A 22,975-nucleotide genomic window follows, 5' to 3' on the forward strand; every position below is an offset into this window, starting at 1 on the left:
AAAATAAACTCACTTGAGAAAGGAGAGAAGAAACTAAGTGAATTATTTCACCAAGAACAAATAATTTAGGTAACTGGGAGAAATCATCCTAAGATAATGTTAGATGTGATTAGCTACCGGAGTGCACTGGCATGCAGTTTGTCCGTGTTCCCTGCATTTACTCAGTGCAAACTCTGACCTAAACTATTCATTCAGTGCACTCATTTCAGCTTGGGGAAGGAGCCACACCTTGGCTTTTTTGGTTTCGGGTTTTTTCCCCTTGCACAGTTCTCTGGTGACTCATTGAGAACTGTTTGTTTTTAAATGTTAGCAAAAGTCAGTTTGGTTCACCAGGAAAAGGGCAGCTTGCCTAGTCCATTCTGTTCTTTACTCGGATTCTAGAATTGCTCCAGCCAAGTCGGGTGATTGCCATTGGAAAGGAAAATAAAATTTGCCTGCCAGCCTTCCCCTGTCTGAAAGAAATAGGAGATAACCTCTTTTCACTTTGAGGGACATGATACAGGCAGAGCAGATCTGGTTCAGTTACTTCCATTCTTTTAGGATTGTTTTTGTGAGCATTCTGCAGCTTATAGCTGGCAGCGACGCTGGACACAAGGAGAGTGACAGCTTGGATTGGTTAGAAATAACATTTCCACGAGACACCTTACTGAAAGAAATTAGTTGCCTTTTATATGCACAGCTCTGTTGCTGTAATTGTTCTGAATCTAGAAAGCCTCACTAACACTTGAGTTTGCAAGAAAAAACTGATCTTATTCTCAACACACTGGCCAAAACAGCAAGAAAGCTGAGATGCAAGTTGTAGTAATTGCATTAATACAGCTTCTCTTTTCTTCCCCTAAAGAGTAGGTGATTAGCAGGACGGGGATTCCAGCTAGTGGCAGTGGCCTGTTACAGAGGGAAGAGCAGGGGGTCAAATGGGCTTCATATATACTTTTAGGGCAGCACTGCCTAAAATTAAATGGTGCCTTAAATTGCACCATTAGGGAGTTGGCCCAGATGTACACGTGTTGTCAAGAGCTAGGTTGAACTACAAGCCACAGTAACTTCACTTAGGCTCTTAATCTTGTGTTGGAGCTGACATAAGGGACAGAAGAAAACCCTTTTTCTGTTTCAGCAGCTAGAATATGACAGTAGGAAAACTACTGGTTTATATTCCCTTCGCGTTGATCTAAACTTTATTTATCCACTCCTGCACAACATTGAATTTTGTGAAGTTTTAGGTCTGTGTGAGAGAAAAGCCACCGGTATTCTGCAGGGATTGCTGGAGATTTAGGGTCTTTTATTCTTAATCAGCATGGAGTCCATTGTAAAGCACAAATTGCACCTATTTTTTAGGTTAAAACTGAGGATAATCTAGGTTTTAGAGGCAGTTCCAGGAAGGTAGCTCAAAGAATACTCTGGCATTGATAAATCCATTTTGGTACCAGTCCATAGGATGAATTTTAAATGCTTTGCAATGAGGAGACAGATACCTAAAGTACAAGCAAATTCCTTGCTGCAAGCGTAGTTGCCATAGAGAGTCTTAATTCATATTTGGCTTGGATAGTTGGTGGAATTCTTTTCTGTGATGAGGTGATAGTATAATTTCAGAGGGCTATCAAAAGGCTTTACTTAAGCTTAAAAGTGCTATCAAGGATAGTGTAGCAGTTACTGAATTACTCATGGTCATGTCTGAACAGTTCCAAAAGAAGCAAAAAATGTACATTAACGTGTCAGTGCCCAGTCAGCTGGAAAACATTGTTATGTTTGCAGGCCAGTAATTGTAAATTGGGAGATAAGGTGGAGAAATTCTTGACCTGGCACACTTTTAATTTTTATTTATTTATTTATTTGTTACATAAAAGCCAAATACAAGTTGAAAGACTTTGAAAAATTGCTCTAGTTCCTCAGGTAATTACTGCGGATCCTTTTGAGATGAGTGTCTCATTTTCTTTTCAGTAGATATTCCTCTGTAATGATCAATTGTTTAAACTGCACTAAGCCTGTAGGTGATGATTAGGAGGGGAGGGTTAAGCAATGTCTGATTCGTAATTGGAAAGAACAATCACAGAAGAATAAAATCCTAAAGGCAAATTGCCAAAAGCTATTTAGCTGCTTGACAGCTGTGAATGTTGGCTCACAGTTTTCCCTCTGGAGTTATATGGGGCATTTAGGCTCTTTAAAGGCTCCTTAGTGATATCATTAAAAGACTAAAGACTATTCAGTATGATAAGATCACACTAGTGTGATCACACTATCACACCAATGTCAGAAAATTAATGCTGGAATTGAGAGAAAAACAAAAATGAGATTTGTTGGTGGCTGATGCTTTTCTTCCTAATGGGAACCCTCCCAAATAGAATGTTGTTGCCCTTCTTGGCTTTCATGTACTTAGCCCATGGACTCTGGGCTAAGCTGTTGTTTGTTGGTGCTGCACTGTCAGCTGTTTCAGGCTCAATTTAGCATCTTTATGGTGATATGTGCAGAAAGGTAGTGGCACAGTTTTACCAAAGAATTTCTTAACATTGCCCTGTGATTTCATAACATTGCTTATGCAGGTAAGCCTGGGTCTGAGTCTGTCCCTCCATGTAGTAAAGTTATTTTCATAAACTTTCCAAGTTCTGTCTTAATGTTACTTTAAGTTTGTCAGCACTACTTTTTTGGGAGCCTTTTCCAAACTCTGACCTCTGCTGGTCAGACATCTCTTTCCAATTTTGAGTCTAAACTTATTTCTGAGTTGTGCTTCCTTCAGACACAATGTCCTTTTTGCTCAACAGCTCCTCTTCTTGGGGGTTTAGTCTCCTAATATATTGTAAAGAATAATTATATCCTTTCCCTGTCTTTCTTTGACAAGGCTAGACAAGAAAATCCTTAATTCTTATTAACCTTAACTCTCATTTCCTCAAATATCCTGTATTCCTTCTCTGTATTTGGTACAACATGAGTTTGTGGAGTAGTACTCCTGACACAGTTTTACAAGAGCCCTGTACTGTGGCATCAATACTTTACTATCACTGTCAGACCACCTTGATGAGAGTGCCTTTTCCACACCTCTATTGCAGTAGGGTTTCACATAGCCTGTGATTTCATGGAAGACTCATGGTCTTTCTCCCCTCTGCTGTTTCCAACTGATACTATCATTCAGAACAGTGTCTATTGCCTTTTTTGGGCAGGGTATGGATTGGAGTGAATTACCATAAATTTCAGTACCTAGCACAAAATTGATACTTTGAGAAGTAGAGGTTGCAGTACAAAACTAACCTTGCAGTTGGACTAGCACATATTTCATTAAAGTAATTTTAGATTCATAAGCAATAGTAAAGAGTATGGTAAAGGTTGCTACTGCAGATTTAAGTATTTACATTGTAACCCCATTTTTTTAGGCAACTTTGTATCTTGAAGCATAGCTGAAATGTTGAATTTAGGCATCTCCTGTTTATGGAAAATGAAGAAGTAAAATCTAGAAAAAAATACAGTTCTGACTGCAATCCTGTAAAATAGAGTAAAATTTCTATTGCCATTCTTTTATGCAAGCATTAGAGTCAGTGGTGTTATGTGCTCATTTATGCCTATGCCTCTTTTATGAAGGTGTATAATTTAAATATGTGCCCATGCTTGGTTTGTTTATATCACTGACAAACTTAACAGAAATATGAAGCCAGTTATTCTGTATGAGTAGAAGTTTTCATGTGGTTTGACGAAGAGTATATTTGAGCTGATTGCGTAGAGAGAGATGACCCGAGATAGACAAGAGAAAGAGGAGCAAGCCAAATAAAGTGTGTGTGATTCTGGAAGAAGAGTGTAGAAAAGAGACCTTTATATCAAGTGACAACTGATGAAGTGGTGATGCAGCGAACAAAGGAATTATCTGATTTAGTTAGTTTTCTCTGTGGTCAGGCAAAGACAACCTACAGATCTTCTTAAAGAAAAGTACAGAAGAGGTCCTAGCCATTATGCCCATTTTCTCTTTGAACTGCTACAACTTGCAGTAGTAAACCTCTGGTTTTGCTGCTTGATCCTAAGTAATGCCATGACATAGGTCAGTCTTTTTATTAAATGAGCTGAACCATATACTTGGCTTAAGATTTTATATTGTGTATTTACAGCAATGACAGATGGGTATGGATTGGAATGAATAAGAGGAGTCCAGATTCTTTGGGAACCTGGCAATGGAGTGATGATAAACCCGTAAGTTAACTTTTAACTAGGAAACATCATGTCCTGATTTGTTTCAGCTTGGACTGGATTGAAAGTAAATTGATAAATATTTTAATTAAAATATGACAGATCCTTCAACAGATTAATAATTCAGAAGAAGATTGTGCACTTAAGAGAGAGCTGCCATCCAGGCAGATTTCCAGTTAAAAACATATCTTTAATAAGGTTAACCTGATTTCTGTCTCTATTGCATTAAAATATTTTAACAGAAATATGGTAGTAAACATCTAGGAGCTGGTGGAGAGAACAGCATGTCTTCATGCCACAACAGAGGGGATGGTTTATCAGTTCATCTCCTTGATATGTCAGGCTTCTCCAAAAATATCTTCCTCACTGTACTTGATTTATTTGCCTGAAATTGTGAGTTTTTTCCCTCTCTCCCCCCATAATAACCGGTACACAGACTCAAAACTGATCCCGTAACTGCCATTTAACAAATATTTTAATAGTGATAAACATAATGGGATCCCAGGTTTGAATGATCATCTCTGGGGATTACCATAGCAAAACTAGTCATAAAGTAATGATTCTTTCATCCTGTCCATCCTGTAGGTAACTAGTGTTGTTATGCCACTCGATTATCTGGAAGATGAATATGATACAAGAGACTGTGCTGCATTAAAGGTTAGTTTCAAGGTTTTTAATAACAGCATGCCTATTTTTACATGGAAGTGCTTGGAAAAAATACTTTTGCCAGACATATATTGAATTTAGGTTGACTGCTGAGATGTTTTCTTTGCATAGTGGAAAAGTTGCTAGTGTTCCCTTTATCAGTCTACACCTATTATCAATTTGCCCTTATTCAAGCAGTTTTTATGAACCACGCGCTGTGCTAATGATAACCTTTCTTAAGACTTCTTTTGAACTACAAAATATTTTAGTAACAATGCTATTCTCTATTGCATAATGCCATACTATGTATCTCTTGTATATTACACATAACGCTTAAGGATGTAATGTGGAGTCTAAAACAAAAAAGCAAACAGAGCCCTACCAGTAACTTTTAGAATCTAGATTAGTTTTTCTGAACTGCAAATCAAGAAAATGTTTGAAACCTAAAGTAGGGGAATGCAGTAGCCAGGACAGAGTGTGTGTTTGTGTTTATTGTGTGTATTTCCTTGTTTACTTGTGAAATAGACTGTAAGTGCTGTGTCGGTTTCTAATTCAAAATGTCAGGCCTCTGCTTAATTCCTAATTATGTTCTTCATTGCTTAATTTAGTCTTGATGGCGTGAGTTTTAAAATGGCCTTTAACTTTTCTGAAGCATCACTTGACTTTTTATAAGATCACTCCAATACCATCCCTTCTTTTAACCTAATTAGAACCACCTCTGCTTTTAGGATTTACTGAAGGAAAGGATAGTTGCATCCCTTTGCTTCTGTTCACAGCCATTTCCCCTCATTCTCTTCTCCCATGTTCATGACCCCAGGCCGAGAAGCATTAAGATACTAAAAATGTTAGTCGAGAGGAGAGCAGTTTGAAGGGGACACTGTGAATATAGTAACCTCCCTCCCCTACCTGCTAGGTATAGATGTTTTATTTCACTAAATGATAAAAAATTCTCCTTATTGGAGAGATCAGCAAGAGTGAAGTCAGATTTTAAGCTTGATTGTAAGAAATAATCTTAAATAAGAAAGATTATTTCTGTGCCAGCTCAGATGGTTACTTCTTTTGAGCAGAAATGAGAATCATTTCAGGGCAACAAGTTGCAACAGATAATTCAATAATAAGCATTGATGAGATCCTGTGCACTACAAAGAAGCAAAGAAACAACATTGCAAGAAGAGACTTTTGTATGTAGATTGACCTTAAGCCCTTTACCCAATTGCTTCACAAACTCAGCTAGCCTGGAGAGTTATAGTTGAAGAGTTACAGTTATATCTGCTCATTTTTTGCAAAATAAGTTGTTGGACTAAAAGCACAGTAAAATATACTGACTTTGCCTAAGTACCTTTTTAATAGTTTCATTTCATATTTCAGAAGCCTATGCCATACTAACTCAGTTCTCTCTTTCTACTTTTATACAGACCTCTCAGTTTTCACGGAGATCATTTTGGAGATTTTATTTCCATGAAGGCAGAGACCTGGAATTTTACTTCAAGCCTTTTGATTGTGAAGCTAAACTTGAATGGGTCTGCCAGATAACAAAAGGTAAACTGCAGTTACGTCCATTTATTCCTATAAAAGAGTTTATTATTTATTACCACTGAGTTGTCATTATTGCCCAATAACAGAAACTTTGCAAACAATATTTTGTCATTTCCTTTCTGAACTGTTAAGAGGTCAGTACCTGAGATGTCTTGCCTATGTCACATACAAACAGACGTGCACTTAGAATATTCAAAGATATATAATGAAATGACCATGAGGAGGATGCAGCATCACTGCTCCCGTATTCTTTCTTGTCCCATGAAGTGAGAAGTGGCCTCTTATTAGGTCAGGTGATATAAGCCATGAAGTTGCAGCATTTGTGGACTTTACTTAATCTTTCTTAGTGATATTTGTAACTAAATGACCACAGACATATAGGGTGTACAGTTTGCTTCAACCTTAGGTGAATTAGCCGCCTTGTGGTAAAACTGGTGTACTAGCTCCTCATTGTAGTGAGACAGAGGAGTGGGAATACAAAAGAATGGCATGGCATATCTGCACAGATCCAGGTTTTTCCATGCAGTATGAAAAGTGCTGTAATCCAGTAGGCTTTTCCATTTTGGTTGTTCACTAAAAGGCATTTCAGGGAATGAAACTTCTGTTGTGGGGAGATGTGGGTAGATACACTACTTTGATGCTTGTATTCTGCTTGGGAGAAAAAAAGCCACAGTTGTTTAAGACTGAGGTATGCAAAACTCCCATTAGTTTTACATCAACTTATTTTAAACTATTAAACCTGTGTATGATTTCCTTCTCCTTTTATTTTTTTCCATCATGCATACTGAGAAGCATGAGTACAATACATCGCTTCCATTATTGGTGACCACAGTCTTGTTAGAAGGTGAACTTGAAGTGACTATTCCTTTTTTTCCTCTGGACAGGTAGCACTCCAAAGACACCTGAGTGGTACATACCAGGTAAGTGGACTTTTTGTGTATTCTTCCGCTATGTGTATATGGTTGTTAATACTCTATAACAAAACTAATAAAAGATATATTACTACCGTAATACCTGTTTGATACCAGCAAAGGTCATGACTGATAGAATTTGATTCTGAGAGAGCTCAGAATGCAGGAAGGAGTGTTGGCTTTTCCCAGTGTCAAACTGAAACTTCTTATTACATTCAGAAAAAGAAAGGATGAGTTTTTCAGAATTTATTTCTTATGTGTGTGATATTTCTTCTGCGTAGATGAAATTGGAATTCATGGAGCCCCACTTGTTGTTGATGGAGCAGAGCTGTGGTTTGTACCAGATAAAAACCTGAGCTTCCAGGAAGCTATTTTCTACTGTCAAAAAAATGATAGTGATTTAGCCTCTGTGGAGTCTTACCCAAAACTCAGGACAATACTATCTCAAATAGAAAAGGTAAGGAGGTGTAATCTCTCTAACAGATACTTTGCACTGTAGGGAAATTCTCTTGCTAGTTTTTCCAATATAAGAAAACATTAATCCTTAATTTCTTTCTTTTTCCTGTTGGCCTTAATAGTTTTTAATTGTACTTAAAAGGAAAAGATGAGTTGAAAGAGAATTATTTTAATGTCAGTCTTGTAAAAGATTGTTTTAAATTTTAAAATAGCCTTAACAATATGGAGAAACAGCCCACCTCCAAGTGGAGAGAAAGTGTCATAACAGGAGCACCATGTAAGCATCCCATTGTCTGCAAATACTTCACTAACAATTGTGCCAGCTCTTAACTTTATGCACAGACAGGACATAATTTTTCACCTGATGAGAGAATTTAATTAGAAATGCATGATGGTCTGATAGCCTTTACTGAAAGGGGTTTGTGGTGTTCATAGCATGAAAGTACATTCTTTTAAGGAATCTTACCAAAACATTTCAAGTTTCAGCACCTCTGTTCCTACCTTTCGTCAGTGCTACTGCTTGTGAGACAACAATACTTTCTGAAATTAGCAGCTTGCAAGTTCTCTTCATGAAATGTCTCCTGACAAGAAGTTACCTGGAAGGAGAAATTACAAGGCAGGAGAAATCGAGGATTTGACCTGCTAAATCTCTAGCCTTTTCCTGAACTGTTTGTTGTTAGGCTATCTGCTGGAAGAACAGGATTATTCTGAGGAAGGAAGGAAGGTCTGGTGGAACCACAGCAGCTTTAGGCAGCTTGCAGCTATGTCCTGGTTGTCTGGTGGAGTTCCTGCTATGAAATTTGTGGGAATGGTGTAGCTAGCACACACTTAAGACAGTGCTGCAAGATTTCCTGTCGCTTTATCCACCACAGTGAAAAATGTGGGCTTTTTTTTCTGGTCGGTGCAGGAGTCCATCTGCTTGGCATATCAGTCTCGAACTGTATCCTTTCCTATTGCTGAAGAATAGTAATTCCTGCACATTTTAGAAACATTTTAAATAAAAATTAATTTTTTCATTGACTTCTCCTCAGTGGAGTCTGGAGCTCTTTCTCTATGGGTTCTAAAATACTGGGTTTTTTGTTCTTTATTTCCACAGTTATCAAACAGCGAACAGAAGTGGTGGCTGAAGTTTATTGATTATGGCTACAGCTATCATTCACCGTATGTAGAATAATTATGGGGTGCTTTATTGTAAGCTTTTTTTGATGTGCTTTTTAGGAATATAGTTAACTAGAATAGTTTCCAAAGGAAAATATTTTATCCCCAAATTTGTAAAAGGTTACTTCTTCTGTATCCTCCCAAAGAAGTAAGATAAATAATTTGAACTAAGCTAGAAAACAATACAGCATTATTCAGTGACCACTGTTTTCTGCTTTTGTTCACATATACCTGCACCTATTCTTGCCATGCTAAACTTAGACCATGGAATACTTAAAACAGAGAGAGAAGAACTGTATAGTACTCAGACAAAGCAAACAGTGGTTAAGACAGTATGTGTGTACAATTAGAAAGTGGGTATATTTAAAAATATTGTTGAAATGTTTTAATTAGCTGCCAAATTCTGAGTTCTGTTCCCATTACAAGTGTTATCGACATAAAAAAATTAATTCATATTAACTTAATAATAACTGAATTCATAATCCATTTCTTGCCTGTTTATCAGAGCCCCTAGATTTCAGGTGTTGGGCTTTGACATCTTAGTCTTGTCATGTGAATCCTTGAAATCTGTGATCCTAATAGCTAATGTATTCCATTGATCTGTAAAATGCTTTTATTGGATTTTTAAGCCCAATTCTATGTTCTGTTAATAATTAGGGAACAAGGGGGAAAAAAAAAAAAAGGAAAAAAACCCACCCTGTCTATTGGCTCTGGAGGTATCTGAGAAACACCTGAGAACAGGGAATGTGAAATTGGTTTAAGACATCACTCTTCCAGTTAGGTAATGCCCAAGTCTTGGAGGCCTTATAGTACAGCCCTGTAGAGCAGAGATGACTCACAGCAAACCTTGCATTGTGCCGTTCATGGCTTCATGGCTGCAGTGAAGGATTATGGGCTTCTTACAAGGAATATTCTTCGCTTGCCAAAATACTATAGCAATATACTACTTTGAAAATAAAATGGGCTATTGCCCATTCTCCTCACTTGTCCTGACAATGTGCCAGCGATTGCAGCATGGTGATAAATAACCTCCTACCCTCATTCTGCACATCTCCTCAACACAGTTAATTTGGGCAAGGTACATAACTACTGAACCTACCACCTATACGTTCCTAGTCTAGTTTTTACCCCTTCTGTCCTTTCCAGTGTTGTAGGGCATCTCCTAGAAACAGTTACCAGCCCAAATTTTTGTTTGCACTGGCTCTGTTGCTATCAGAGTTTCCACTTGAAGATCACATTGGATTGGAGATTGACTCTGAAATGTTTGTATCCAGTTTACAGTTATTTTCACGCTTCCATAATCGATTCCTGAGGGATTGCTGGTATGTTTCTAGAAAGAACTGGTATAGAGGTAAGGTTGGTTTTATTTTTTCACCCCTCTCTTGTCATTATTATATTAAAAAAAAAAAAAAAAGAAAAAAGAAAAAGTAATTACTGTTCTGCCCAAACTCTTATATTGAATGCAAATTGATACTGAATTAGGAGTGAATGGCTTCTTGATGATAATTTGACTGAATTTTGAATAATTTATTTTTTCTTTATGGTAGAAGCCATGATAATATTTCTTGATGACCAGAGGCAAACCTGAATTCAGATGACAATTTTTTTATGATTGATTGTCACTCTTCTTGGGACATAAATTGATTAGGTTGAAATCTGGTTTTGGTGGTTACCTTTTTGTGTTTATGCTACATACTCTGAGCTCTGGAAATTAAGTCTTAGAGTTGTGTTAGAGGAGCTTGACTGAATACTTGCAACTGCGTATGCATCTGGAGATGCAAATTTCATTAAATAGTGCAGTCATACTGGAAGAGATACACAAAGTAATGGAAATGCACGTGGTGGTACTTGAAGCTTCTTATTTCCTTTTTTCAACATTGTTTTATATTGAGGAAGATGTATAACCCCTGGAGAACAAATAGTTCCTCCTGTCTACTATCATTTCCACTTTAAAGCACATAATTCTGTTATATGCTGCTGACCTGTTTTCACCTCTGTAAGGCAAAAACTGCTCTTGACTAGGAGGCCAGTCCAGTTAGTGTAGGAGTCATGTAAAGCAGTACAGGCCAGATGCCCTCCATATGGATATTAAAGGATTCCTTTTGGCTTTAATGACCTTTAGGTCCCACACCCTGTATGCCAGAATATGAGATTATTCCTCATATTAAAAGTCTTCTTATTTCATGATTTTTCTGTTTGAAGTTATCTCTGCCTATATGAAGTGTTACTACTGGAAGTAAGGAGTCAGACTCTGGATCTTTAGGAATATTATATTACTGTGTGATATAAGTCATTTGCATTTGTCTTTTGCTCTGCTGTTACTTCTAATGCTTTAGATTGCATAGTACTTCACTGTGGTTGCACTGAAAAGGATTTTGCTTCAGATTGGTGTTTGTCACGTCATAAAGTATGGATGACAATTGAAGCATGATAGGCATTACCATAACTGTTTTTTAAAACTTATATTTCTGCAGACTACCCAGTTAACTGTAACATGAAACTACCCTTCATCTGTGAAAAAAATAATGCCTCCTTACTAGAGAAACATGATCCCAGTTACCGCCCAGTCAGAGGAGGTTGCCCTAAAGGTTGGCGTCAGTTCCGGAATAAGGTACAAAGATAATACAGATCAATCATCCTTACCTATTTTTCATAGTCCAGTAAGCTGGAGTGCCCTGCTGAAAGAGGTGAGGAAGTAGCCCCTGTGTTCAGGAGTGGACTGGGAGGTGGCTTTTGAAAATTATACACAGTGATTAAAATCGTTTCCCCCATTTCTCTCTCCCTTATTCAGGATTGATGGTTTCTTAATTTCAAAGCAGTAATTTTCAGATTTTTTGCTTTCCCATCACCACACATTTAGGTCCAAGAACATTGGTTGTATTGTCTAATCTTGGGCTCTGCTTTGAAGGAAGAGAAGGATTAGAAAGGGAGAGGATGAGGTTTCTGTGGCAGAACTGTCTTGATTCTCTCACTGAGTAATCATAGGCAGGCAGCAAGGTGGCAGACACTCTGCTTCCTAAGTTGCCTTAAGGATTTAACTCACTTAAGAATTAGAAGCAGCTTTTAAGAATGAACCAACACAGGTCAGAAGCCATAGTATAGTATATTTCAGTATTATGTTTTAAGGCAGTCATCTGAAGTCTTAGTGAGACTGATTCCTGTTACTTGGACTGCCGTTATTCTGTACATAAGAAGGAGCACGCATCAAATCTGCACGTGACATTGTGCCAAGGTTTGCAAATTACTTCACATCATTGCAAAATATAGCTTTTGAGTACCCATGTAGTTTCTCCCAAAAGGTAATCGATTACAATACAGGTTCCTGGCCCAACCCTGTCTGACTTTAGAGTTCATGTGCGAATTCTCATTCTTAAAACAGTACATGATCCTGATGTAGCCGATTAAAAATTACTGAATTCTAATCCTCAGTGAATGAGGAGTTAGTCAGTGGGATTATTCATCATTTTATATTTAGCTATTCTGTTGAATTTAATAAGAAATGCATGCAGGTAGTATCAGTTCCCTTGCTTTCTGAGAAAAGTAATTATATGTTATTGCAGGAAATGAGAAGTGAGTTTTAGGGTTGGTTTAAGAACCTTTTCTTATGAGTTATTTCTTAGGAAGCAATGGTATGATGAAAATCACTTTCATTATGTTTATTTTGCAGTGTTTTCTAAAGATGAAACCTGAATATTTAACATTTAATGCAGCTAATGAAAAGTGTGTAACTTTTGGAGGCTCTCTTCCATCTATCTCAAATCAAGCTGAGCAAGGTATGATGGTGAACTGTGGGCACTTTTAGTATGCAGCTTCTCTTCCAAATTCAGTATGGTTCTGCTTAAGAACTTGAGCATAAAATCACTTGGTTATCTACAGGCACACTGAGAGCATTCTAAAAATCCAAGACCAGTTAAAAATGTGTTGCCTATTGTTGTTTGCATCACTGGAAACATAACATGGAAATGCAGTCAGCAAACATTCGAGCCGGTTCAAAGAGCAGCTTCTCTGTATGATCTTAACCTGATACAAAAAGAAAAAAATTGTAAAACCTTGCATTAAGGGATGAGGATAGAAGGGTCACCACTGAATGAAGAATTCCCATGTTTTGCTTTGCAAGTTAAAGCATAACTGAGACTGTAGACTTTGCACTGTGAAAGCTACCTTAGGAGCTGCTTCCAAGACAAGCTCAGCTGTCTGTGTGGGAACGAGATGCAAACACAATGCCCGCTGGAGCACATAGGACCCTCTGTGTCTAAGCGTGCTGAGCAACTTAATATGGCAGTGTGTCTAAACCAACCACCTGCAGGCCTTCCAGGACACTGCTAGGAGGATAGAAGGCAAGGGGACTGCAAAACACAGAGTTGTTCCACCTTTGGGACCTGCCCCTCTGCTGCCATATAAACTAGAGTTACTGAGGTAAATGCAGTGAGGAAGAAATGTGTTCACACTGGCTGCAAGTAATGTTCAGCGATAAACTGCTGAATGAGACAGCTGTATTTGCATCTATATTCTTTTAGATAACAGTTCTCTGCAGGTATATCTGAAGTAGCTCACTTGAATTCTGCGATGTGCACAGTGCATATTTTCTTTATAAGCAAATAACCTCTTGCCAAATGGCATATGGAAAGTGGACTAGGGAGGCCACTAGTGTACCTGCAGGCAGCAGCTGAATGGTAATTATTTTTTTTTACTGCTATTATGGGGGAGGAATAGGGTTGTAACCATACAGGAATATACATGTCTGAGACCTGCATGTTTTTGATGCTTTTAAGATTGCAAAAGCATAGCCATTCTGAAATGTTACACAGCACGATCTTTTGTCTGGTTTGGTGCATATGGAAGTATTTGTTATTGTTTCTTGTTTGTTTTTCTTCCCCCCCTGTAGTGGAGGCCACCTATATGGAAAGAGGCACAGTCCTCTTTCTGTGGGCTGCTTTTACTCTTCCCAGTGGCATTAGGAGGCTGGCTAGCTCTGACATGTAAATCTTCAATGGCTTTGTCTAGCTCAGAAAATAGGCTGAGGCTAGTCTGGCATGTGGCCAATAGTTAAGACATGTCAGCAGTAGCTAATTACATAGCTTCAATTTGTCTTCCTAATCTAGACAAGCTTAGTGAATGCCTTTGGTGCCCAAGGGGTTACCAAAGCCCATTGTTTTGTGCCAGAATGCTCTCTAAGAGGGGCCTGATTTTAAGGTTTTCCTGGCTGCATTTTTTTCCAACTAAACCTGAGTTCCTTTGTCCTGTCCTGCTTTCTCTGATGGTGGGGTGGGCAAACTCTGGCAGAATCCAAGAGATGTTTCTGCTTTATGGCATACGGCAGTAGGAGAGGAAGACAGGAGATAAGACTTGCTCCATCAATTCAGAGAGGGCAGGAGGGAGCTCTTCTGTTATCTTTGCAGGGAGACAATAGAAGATCTTGCAGACCTGTGGAAAAGCAGCTTCTGAAATTTGGATGCAAGTGCAAGAATACGAAGTTGTGGGCAGAGAAACAGGTTAAATCCACTGCCTGCTCCTCAGATGAGAATTTGGAGGACAAATACCAATACTCTGTTCCTTTCAGATAAAATCGATATGAAAGGTGTTATCTTGTGGAAGGAAGGGATGATAAGCATTTGGCAGTCATAAAGGGCTGGGAAAATTAAGTTAATACAAACGGGGATTGCATTATCTTATTTATGTGAAGTGGTTTTTCAGATGTTTACTGTTGTTGTCTGAACCACAATATGTACACTTACTGTTCTGCCCAACAGATTATATAACATCCTTGCTTCCTGGTATGCCAAAAGATATTTGGATTGGTTTGCAGTTTCTGTTCAGCACAAGGGAAAACAAGTGGATAGATGAGAGTAGACTGCTGTATAGTAACTTTCACCCACTCCTGACAGGAAGATTAAGGAAAATTCCACTGGACGTAAGTTCTGACTTTTCACTTCTCTTGACTATTAAGTAATGAAATTTGGAATATTGACTGTATCAAAAAAAAAAAAGCCAAAAAAAATGTAACAGACCAAATCCCCCAGTTAGTGGTTTTAATTGGCAAACAAGGTGACTGACAGTAATGGAGTTCTGTTTACCTTTATTTGGATGACAGCTTCTGAACTGAGATATGAAACACTGAAGGGTGAAGGAAAAAAGCTGAAACAACTGTTTAATGACTCTTCTGGAACTTCTATTTGTAATTTAAAGACTACATGAAAACAGTCATCAAAAAGATGTCATTGATAATTCTTGGTTCAGTTACACTTGGAATGCATCTGTAAACCATTATACATTGGTATTTTGCTCACTGCTCTACCCAAGGTGAAGCATAATAAATATAATCAAACCACACCCACAAACAAGATTTATTTTAAGCATTAAATCTTTTCATTTAATATGCTCTCCCGTATTTAACTTATGAATTATTTTGAGTCCAGGCACCTGGTAGTGTTTGTAAAATAGGTAAGCTGTATTGCACCACTCCTTTGAAACTTCTTAAACAAGTTTAGACAGCTCAGGTTCTCCTAGCCTCATGTTACTTCACCTTCTCTATACAAGTATGTTTATGCCTTATTTGAGTCTGATAAGCGTATTTCTGGGTTTCAGCTTTTTGATGAAGAATTTAACAACCAGTGCGGTGTAATCCTCAATGATCCCAAATCACAGTATGTTGGAACATGGAATTTTACTGCTTGTGCTGACAGGCACTTCTTGGGTATATGCCAGCAGCCTATAGGTAAGTCTGAAGAGTCAAAATAAATTAGAGCCAGAGTTTGCAGTTAAGATGCGTGTGCCGGGAGACTTTTTGATGCATGTAAGTTGTTGCACTTGAAGAGCAAGATTCTTGTAGAGACTGAGCAGGTATATTTTGGAAAAGGAGAGTGTGGAGGATGATCTGGGACCTATTTTATCAGCCATTCAGAATTTTCCCTTTCTTTTTTCATAGCCCAGTTCAGAGGGAATCTATTTTCCTGAGAGACTCTGTGTGGTTTCAATGGAACCATACTTCAGCAGACAGGTCTTTAATGTTCTGTGGGTATAGAGGTCATGTACATCAAGGGGTGGAACAAGTGACTCCTTTTTCCTCTTCAGAATGGTGGAAGCGAGAAGCCCTGGGAAGGAATCTCACAATATTTCCATCCTCCTTAAACATATCCTGTGGGTTTTAGCACTATCAGAATATGAGGTGTCATGTACTCTTCACATTGAAATCAGTCTCCCCAGAGCAAACCCTGAGGGCATACATGGAGAGCGATAATTTGGAGTGATGCAGCTTTCCCTAGCTTCATACAGATCTGTTGGCATGAGTGGGTTTTCTTAATCTGAACTAAAAATAATATTCTGATGTAGCCATGTGGGTTGGTCATCACTAATTACTGGAATTGGATCAAATGCATATAGCTATTATACACGTTTAATTACTGCTATGGGCTAATGTTCAGCATACCCACTTCTGAGTATGTTCCTCTATGTAAATAACCCTTTTAACTAACTAAGTAACATGCTATCTTCTAAAAAAAAAAACCAAAAACCAACTGTTCAAAACACCCAAGAATATGCTCACCTTCTTAATTCTCAAATAGGCAAAAAGATTCCCCCCCAAAAAATAACACAAAAAATCTTCTTTATTTCAGTGCCAAATAATTCAGAAATTCCAGGTGTCCAGATTAGAAGTCTGGATGGAAGAGATGTAGTCACAAAAATTCAAAAAGGGGATTTTTATTAATAGGAGGTTGACAGTATATCTGTGTAGATCAGTATATTATTAGCCTGGGCTGACTAAAATACTAAGCACTTCTCCTAGCCACAGCTGTAGAAGGTGTAATGAGAAGAGTTTTTGGACTGCCAGAGAATGTGTCTTGGTGCAGTCTGGTCTTATATCGTCATTGCATTAGGGATCTAAGGATAATTCAGGTTGGAAGGGACCTCAGCAGGTTGCAGGGACAGCTGTGAGAGAGTCCAGGTTGCCTAGGGCTTTATCTTAGGGAAAAAGATGATTCAGGTTGCTTGGAAATCTTGGCAGAACTTGCAGAACTTCTTGAGACATTAATCATTGGCAATTACTTCTTTCAGAAATGGACACTTCCCCTGCTACCTTGTTTCCAGTTTGGTACCCCTTGATGTGTGATGGCACCCTTGGTTCCATGGTTCTTTTTTTAGCTGTTTACTAAGTGAAAGCATCTGGCAGCAGACACAAACCACTTCAAACAATCTGTTTCAGCCTTGTCACTTTTCTGATCTATTGAAAGCTGTAAATTGCATATAAATATCAAATGAATATTATGTTTCTGTCTTCCTGTGTTTTGGAAAATGGCCCTGTCGGCCTATCAATCAGCCATTTATATCCTGTTATTTATAGAGTGATTCCCCCCCCCCAAGTGAGCTTTTTCTGATTGAGATATTTTATATGTCAGGGTTTTTCTCCCTTTTGGAGAGATCAATTTATTTGTGGTTGTGTATAAAATTTTTGGGGTTACCAGGTTTGCATGCTTTAATTTACCATCCATGGGAATGTTTGCATCTTTTATTAACTGCAGTTGCTGTGCATCGCTGAGCTGCATGCCTTCGGTATGATGCCGATAACTGTGATAATACTCAGTGCTTAGAGCACAAATAGTGAATTACACCCCTCCCTATGCAAGGTGGATTTTCTGCAATTAGTTAAGCACACGTGGAGGCAAAATCAATTCCCACTATACCCATGGATGGCAGTATGGAATTCTGGGACTGTGCTGTACACTGTGAGATCTGCATAGTCAAGTTTCATGGCCCATTGGATTTGCGTAAGCATAAATCTACAGGCTCCACAGAGATAAATGAGTCAAGTTTAGCTGTTGCTATATTGCAGCAGAGAGAAGTTGCTCTCTCCCATTCTTGTATTTGATTAAAGTTATAGAATATGTTTTTAATTCAATAAATAGAATTCTTAACATTATTTAGCAGTTAGTTAAAAATAGAAAATATAAAAAGATGTGAACCTAAGTTGAGAGAGATACATAGAAAATACATAAAAGAAAAAAAACAAGGATTATTTTCAGCCTATCTATTTCTATCTAAAGTGTCAAAGATATTTGCTTTTAACTATAATCATTAGCATAATTACTGTCTAAGAATTTTTTTTTTCTCAGGGGAAACGCAAACAGGTTTTTCTGTTTGTTACAGAGAAATCGGGAGTTTAAAATGTGTTCCAGTGTTTAACCACCTAATAACTGGATTTCTTACTTACAGGAACTGCTGATAACCAGACAGAGCAAGTCCTTAATGAAACATTGAGCTATCAAAATGTTCAATACATGGTAATTCTGAAGAATTTGTCCTGGAATGATGCAATGGCTGCATGCATAAGTAACAAGATGCAGCTGGTTAGCATCACAGATCAGTTCCAGCAGGCTTTTCTCGCTGTTCAGGCTGCCCTTCATAATTACCCGCTGTGGATTGGACTCTTCAGCAGAGATGTAAGTTTTATTTTCCCCTCAGACTGTGGCTTAAGGTCATTTTTAGAGTTGTGTGAAATAGAAACTGGGATAAAGAGATGCTGTGAAAAATTAATTTCTGCGGTAACTGTTTTCATTTAGGGATAACCATCTGGAGAGTCTCAAGATTAATGTTCTGCATCTTCAGTCTTCCAAGTTACATAGTTCTTGAACTCCACTGATGGATTGATGATGATGAGACAATTCTTTTAAAATATTATAGGATGAAGGGATATATTGTAGGGTAGCAGCAACATAGATCACTGAAACATCTCTGTCTCTTTTGTTAATGGATGAGTAATTACTGTTGGCATTTAATATCATTGCCGCTGTTTACAGTACCACTCTAGAAAGACAACCCAAAATCTGTTTTAAAAGGCAGAAACTAGAAGTGGCAAATAAAATCCAAAATGAATCATTGAACACTTCTGGAGATATATTTCTAAAGCTTAACTTAGACTCTGTTGTTATTTCATGTTATTTGTGCCTGTGTTTTGAGTTAGAGGGAGACATCCCTGAGACAGGTTAGTGGGTTTTTCTTTTTTCTTCTGTTTATTTTGTCTTTGGAAAAGTCAATGCAGGAGGTACTGTTTTGCCTTTATTAGCCAGAGGACCTCTTGAAGATCTTCATTGTGGGCTGAGAGCTTTCTTAGTGAAAGCTCTCATTGTGGGCTGAGAGCTTTCTTAGTGAGAGCTTGCTGAGAGCATTTCTTCATGAAATGGCTTGGGCTTGCTTGCAGGGTTTATCTTTTGTCAAGCACATGAGTCTTGAGATAACGGCAAGAAAAAAGTTAAAATTTATTTGAGAAGTGCCTTACCTACAAAGGCTGATGGTGCTCACTGAGCATCTATGGTGTTACGATCTTCCTATGTCAGTAATGGGCTACTGAGTATTCTAGGCAAAGTAGGGGGGGAAAAATAGAAATGTGAGTATATACTTTATGGAGAATATTTTTTAAAGGAAACAGGCATTTAATCTCAGTGAAGATGGGGAAGCCAGAACAACCTATTTTCCCTCCTCTTTTGAATCTTTATCTGTAAGTGAAGATCAAATGATTCATTTTGCTGTATACAACTCAGGCATGCACTAGCTTTTCACTATTGCAACACTTCATTATTTGGGCACAATTAAAAAGTCACATGAAAGAAAATTATAATGAAACCGGTCAACAGAACTTGTTACTCCAGTGCTGGAATCACAGACACAAAAGAAAGATACAAGATAAATTAAATTACAATGCAGCAGGGGGATTTCCTGAAGAAAACTTTTAAATGTAAGATTCTTAAAGGATGGCGTGCTTGATGTATATGGGTTTTTTCTTATTCCTCCTGCATCCTCCAGGGCAGGAACGCATCTGATTTAATAAATCTGTTAAGTATTTAATAGATTACTTTCAAATCAGTGTAGAGTAACCGAGACTGGGCCTTATTCTCTGATATTATCAGTCTTCCAAGACCAGATAATTATATACACTATTGATTTGCAGGTGCAAATGTTGTAATTTGGACATCTCATTGCCAGGCCTTCCTCCATAAGCATAGTAGTTAAACATCAACATTTGATAATTTGCCATCCACTTCAGCTAATTCATATTTTTGCAACTGCAAGACTTAAAATAATGAAGCTTGTTATATTGTGAGCAGCAGATCAGATTGCAAGGGCAGTGGAACACATAGTTCTCACCAGAGACACTGTAAATGTCTAGCCACTGTAAATATATTTTCATATCGTTTTCTGTACCTAATATTTTTTACTGTGTAAGCTCATCCCTTTTACTTATATAATGCTAGGGTGGAAAACATTATGGCTGGCTGGATGGGAAACATGTTAGTTTTAGTCGCTGGTCTGAAGATGATGAAGAAACAAGTCAAGAATGTGTGTTTTTGGATACTGATGGCTTCTGGAAAACTTCTGACTGTTCCTCTGAAAACCGAGGTGCTATTTGCTACACATCAGAAAGTATGTATCCTAGCATAATACTTATAAAAGCTGAATTTTGTTTTATTATGAAGCATATTTGATAATTGCAGATTGCAAATTCAAAATTACAACTTTTTTAACTTGCATTTCTTCAGACAGGCTGATTTGCATTCCAGGAAAAAAGAAACAAACTTCAAATAGGGGGTCATGCACCTGTTAGTCTTAATCCACATATTCTTTACAGATGAATTCTGCATGGGTGCTTTGGGCCAGACTGTACTCTACATATTGTCAACTGATTCTACCTTTGTGCTGTTTCTCTAAGATTGTTGCATACTAATCTCTGTCACTTGTGTATGGAAGAAGATTCAGCTACCTCTGTACTACTCACATCTTAATATTAGGACCTCCTGAAATCCCTTCAGACATGGAAGTCTATACAGGGAGGAGGTACATGAGTACGTGCAGAAGAAAGATAGCAGGTAGACACTGAATTGAAAGGTGTAAATTAAAGTCACCTGCAGTTCACAAACTCTTCTAAATATATACCAATTATAGCAGACAGGGAGGAATATAGCAGAACATCTTTTGGGGCAGGGTACATATGTAGCACAGCCCTTTTCTGAAAAATGAAAAAGATCTTTCTGAGAGATCATCACAGATTTCTTCGCTATGAGATGATTATAATTTGTTTTGTTTTTTTTTCTGTGAGGGGACACAGTTAAGCCATGGTTGTACATACTGAGTCACAGTAAAGTGTATACTTGGCATTATGACATCCTTAACTATTTTGTGCTTGCAATCTGAGCAACTGCAGGAAGAGTCCTTCTCACTTCTCAAGTATTAGATAAAGCCACAGAACTGAGATGTGTCGCCAGCTGTGAAGTAGCTTATTTGTTACAGTGATCTGCCTTCATACAAGAGACAATAAGAGCTTTTAGTTACTGGTCCATGCTTAGCACTTTTATGTAGGGATTTTATTCTTAAACCTCTCTAACATAACCATTATGAAAAGTTGTAAGCATCTGTATTTGATAATGCTTACTGATGCTTTTGTTACTTTCAAAAAATCACCATTATGAGGAAACTGAAAGCAACAATGTATTACACATTTAGAGGATGGCACTGAATTTGTCTTGCATGTTTTTAAATAGTACCTGAAAGTGGTTTGTGGTGTGTCGGGTTAAGTGTTGGTCCTGAATGTCTTCTTTCCCTTCCTTAGAGAAGATTGAAAAAGAACAAGTTACACAAGTTAAGTGCCCACATAAGATTAAAAATACACCCTGGATATCATTTAGAAACAATTGTTACACTTTTATGATAACGAAAAATAGATGGAAAGAACCTCATCATTTATGCAAGAAAATGAGTAAGTACTTTGTCATATTACAGGTATTTATGGACTTTTATCAGCTTAAGGGAGATGAGTTTTAGATCTGAGTCACTGTCTTGCAATGACAACAAAGTGAGTGTTGAGAAAGGTTGTAGCATTTGAAAATGTGTGTTAGTGTTGCACTGCCTAATGCTGTTTGCCCTTGCACTACTCTGATAAAAAGTGCCAGAGTATGGGTAGGAGAGTTTGAGAGAGAGATGGCTAGTAACTATTGAATTCTGAGATCTCTGAAAAGCTGGAAGGTTGTGGGTTTTTTTCTTTCTATAACATGCAAATTTTAAATAGGTTGGTTAATTGTTATCCCCTTGGCAACATTCTGGGTTTACAGTCATATTCACTTCATGGGGTTTTTTCCCCCCCTTGCTGTGTGGAACACTTAGGTGAACAAAGTAAACAGACTGAGAATAGTCCAGTTGAGAAAAGCACGTGGGCTTTTCCTGTCCATCCTGAACAAAGTATAAGCTTAGGAACAGCTTCCCTCATATTAAAACATTGCTCATGGCACTTCAGACATCCATCTTTCCAGAAACTGTTTTTATTTTTCATTAATTGATTTAAATTCAGTCTTTTTCTTAATACTGTTTCTCTACTAGGCAGTTCAAGAAAATCAGGAAAGATTGCTGATATTTTTATGTTCTATGCACAGAATTTTTACTACACACAACTTGAAGTGACAGTAGAGCCCACAAATATCTCTGGAGCTGATATCTTTCATTTAGCCACAAAACCAGGGGAAGCACTGTTGATAATACCTTTGAAAATTGTTTTCACACTGTTCATTTACTTATTATGTTATAAAGGTCTAGCCTTTACACATTCTTGACCTATCTGTAATAATTATTAACAATAATGGCAAAAAAAAAAAAAATTTGTAACTGAAAGGTGAATTTTTAAGAAAGTAATTTAAAAAATTTTTTCAACAGACTCGGAAGCATTTGTTCTGAGCGTTCGAGATGAAGAAGAAAATAACTTTGTTACTGAGCAGCTTCGTTCATTCAGCGGCCTGGCTATGTGGGTCTGGCTGGGTGTGATTTATGATGACAGGGGTAAGATTTAAGGTTGTTTTTCTTGATAACTGGATTGGAGACAAAGTTTGCAGCATTTTAAGTGCCTGTTTCTTGCATGTTTCAGTATACAACTAAAGTCAAACTGAATGCAAACCTATAATAATGCTTTATACTTGTATTTATCTTCTAGAAGAAAATAACAGGATGTGCTTTCTGTTTGCGTGATAATTAGATCCAGTATGTTCTGTTTAGTCTAGATTTGATTTCTCTGGAAAGCAGGACCTAAAAGGGCCTGGATGAGTAATGCTAACATATTTAGCATTGTATATGGA

The 22,975-nt window shown here is 37.7% G+C and overlaps 1 protein-coding gene across 1 annotated transcript in view; it reads left to right on the forward strand.

Annotated features, from left to right (window-relative positions):
• The window catches only part of LY75 (lymphocyte antigen 75), a 48,164-nt gene that overhangs the window by 16,170 nt on the left and 9,019 nt on the right, over positions 1-22,975 (forward strand). Inside the window, exons 14-28 of the mRNA XM_075511409.1 lie at positions 4,086-4,167; positions 4,750-4,821; positions 6,225-6,348; positions 7,230-7,265; positions 7,538-7,713; positions 8,809-8,873; positions 10,145-10,221; positions 11,345-11,481; positions 12,538-12,643; positions 14,621-14,781; positions 15,456-15,585; positions 18,078-18,304; positions 20,114-20,282; positions 21,466-21,612; positions 22,560-22,682. Of these exons, the coding sequence (XP_075367524.1) occupies positions 4,086-4,167; positions 4,750-4,821; positions 6,225-6,348; positions 7,230-7,265; positions 7,538-7,713; positions 8,809-8,873; positions 10,145-10,221; positions 11,345-11,481; positions 12,538-12,643; positions 14,621-14,781; positions 15,456-15,585; positions 18,078-18,304; positions 20,114-20,282; positions 21,466-21,612; positions 22,560-22,682 (1,832 nt within the window). The remainder of the gene's footprint in view (positions 1-4,085; positions 4,168-4,749; positions 4,822-6,224; positions 6,349-7,229; positions 7,266-7,537; positions 7,714-8,808; positions 8,874-10,144; positions 10,222-11,344; positions 11,482-12,537; positions 12,644-14,620; positions 14,782-15,455; positions 15,586-18,077; positions 18,305-20,113; positions 20,283-21,465; positions 21,613-22,559; positions 22,683-22,975) is intronic.

The sequence above is a fragment of the Mycteria americana genome, chromosome 9 (genome assembly GCF_035582795.1).
Source record: "Mycteria americana isolate JAX WOST 10 ecotype Jacksonville Zoo and Gardens chromosome 9, USCA_MyAme_1.0, whole genome shotgun sequence".
NCBI lineage: Eukaryota > Metazoa > Chordata > Aves > Ciconiiformes > Ciconiidae > Mycteria > Mycteria americana.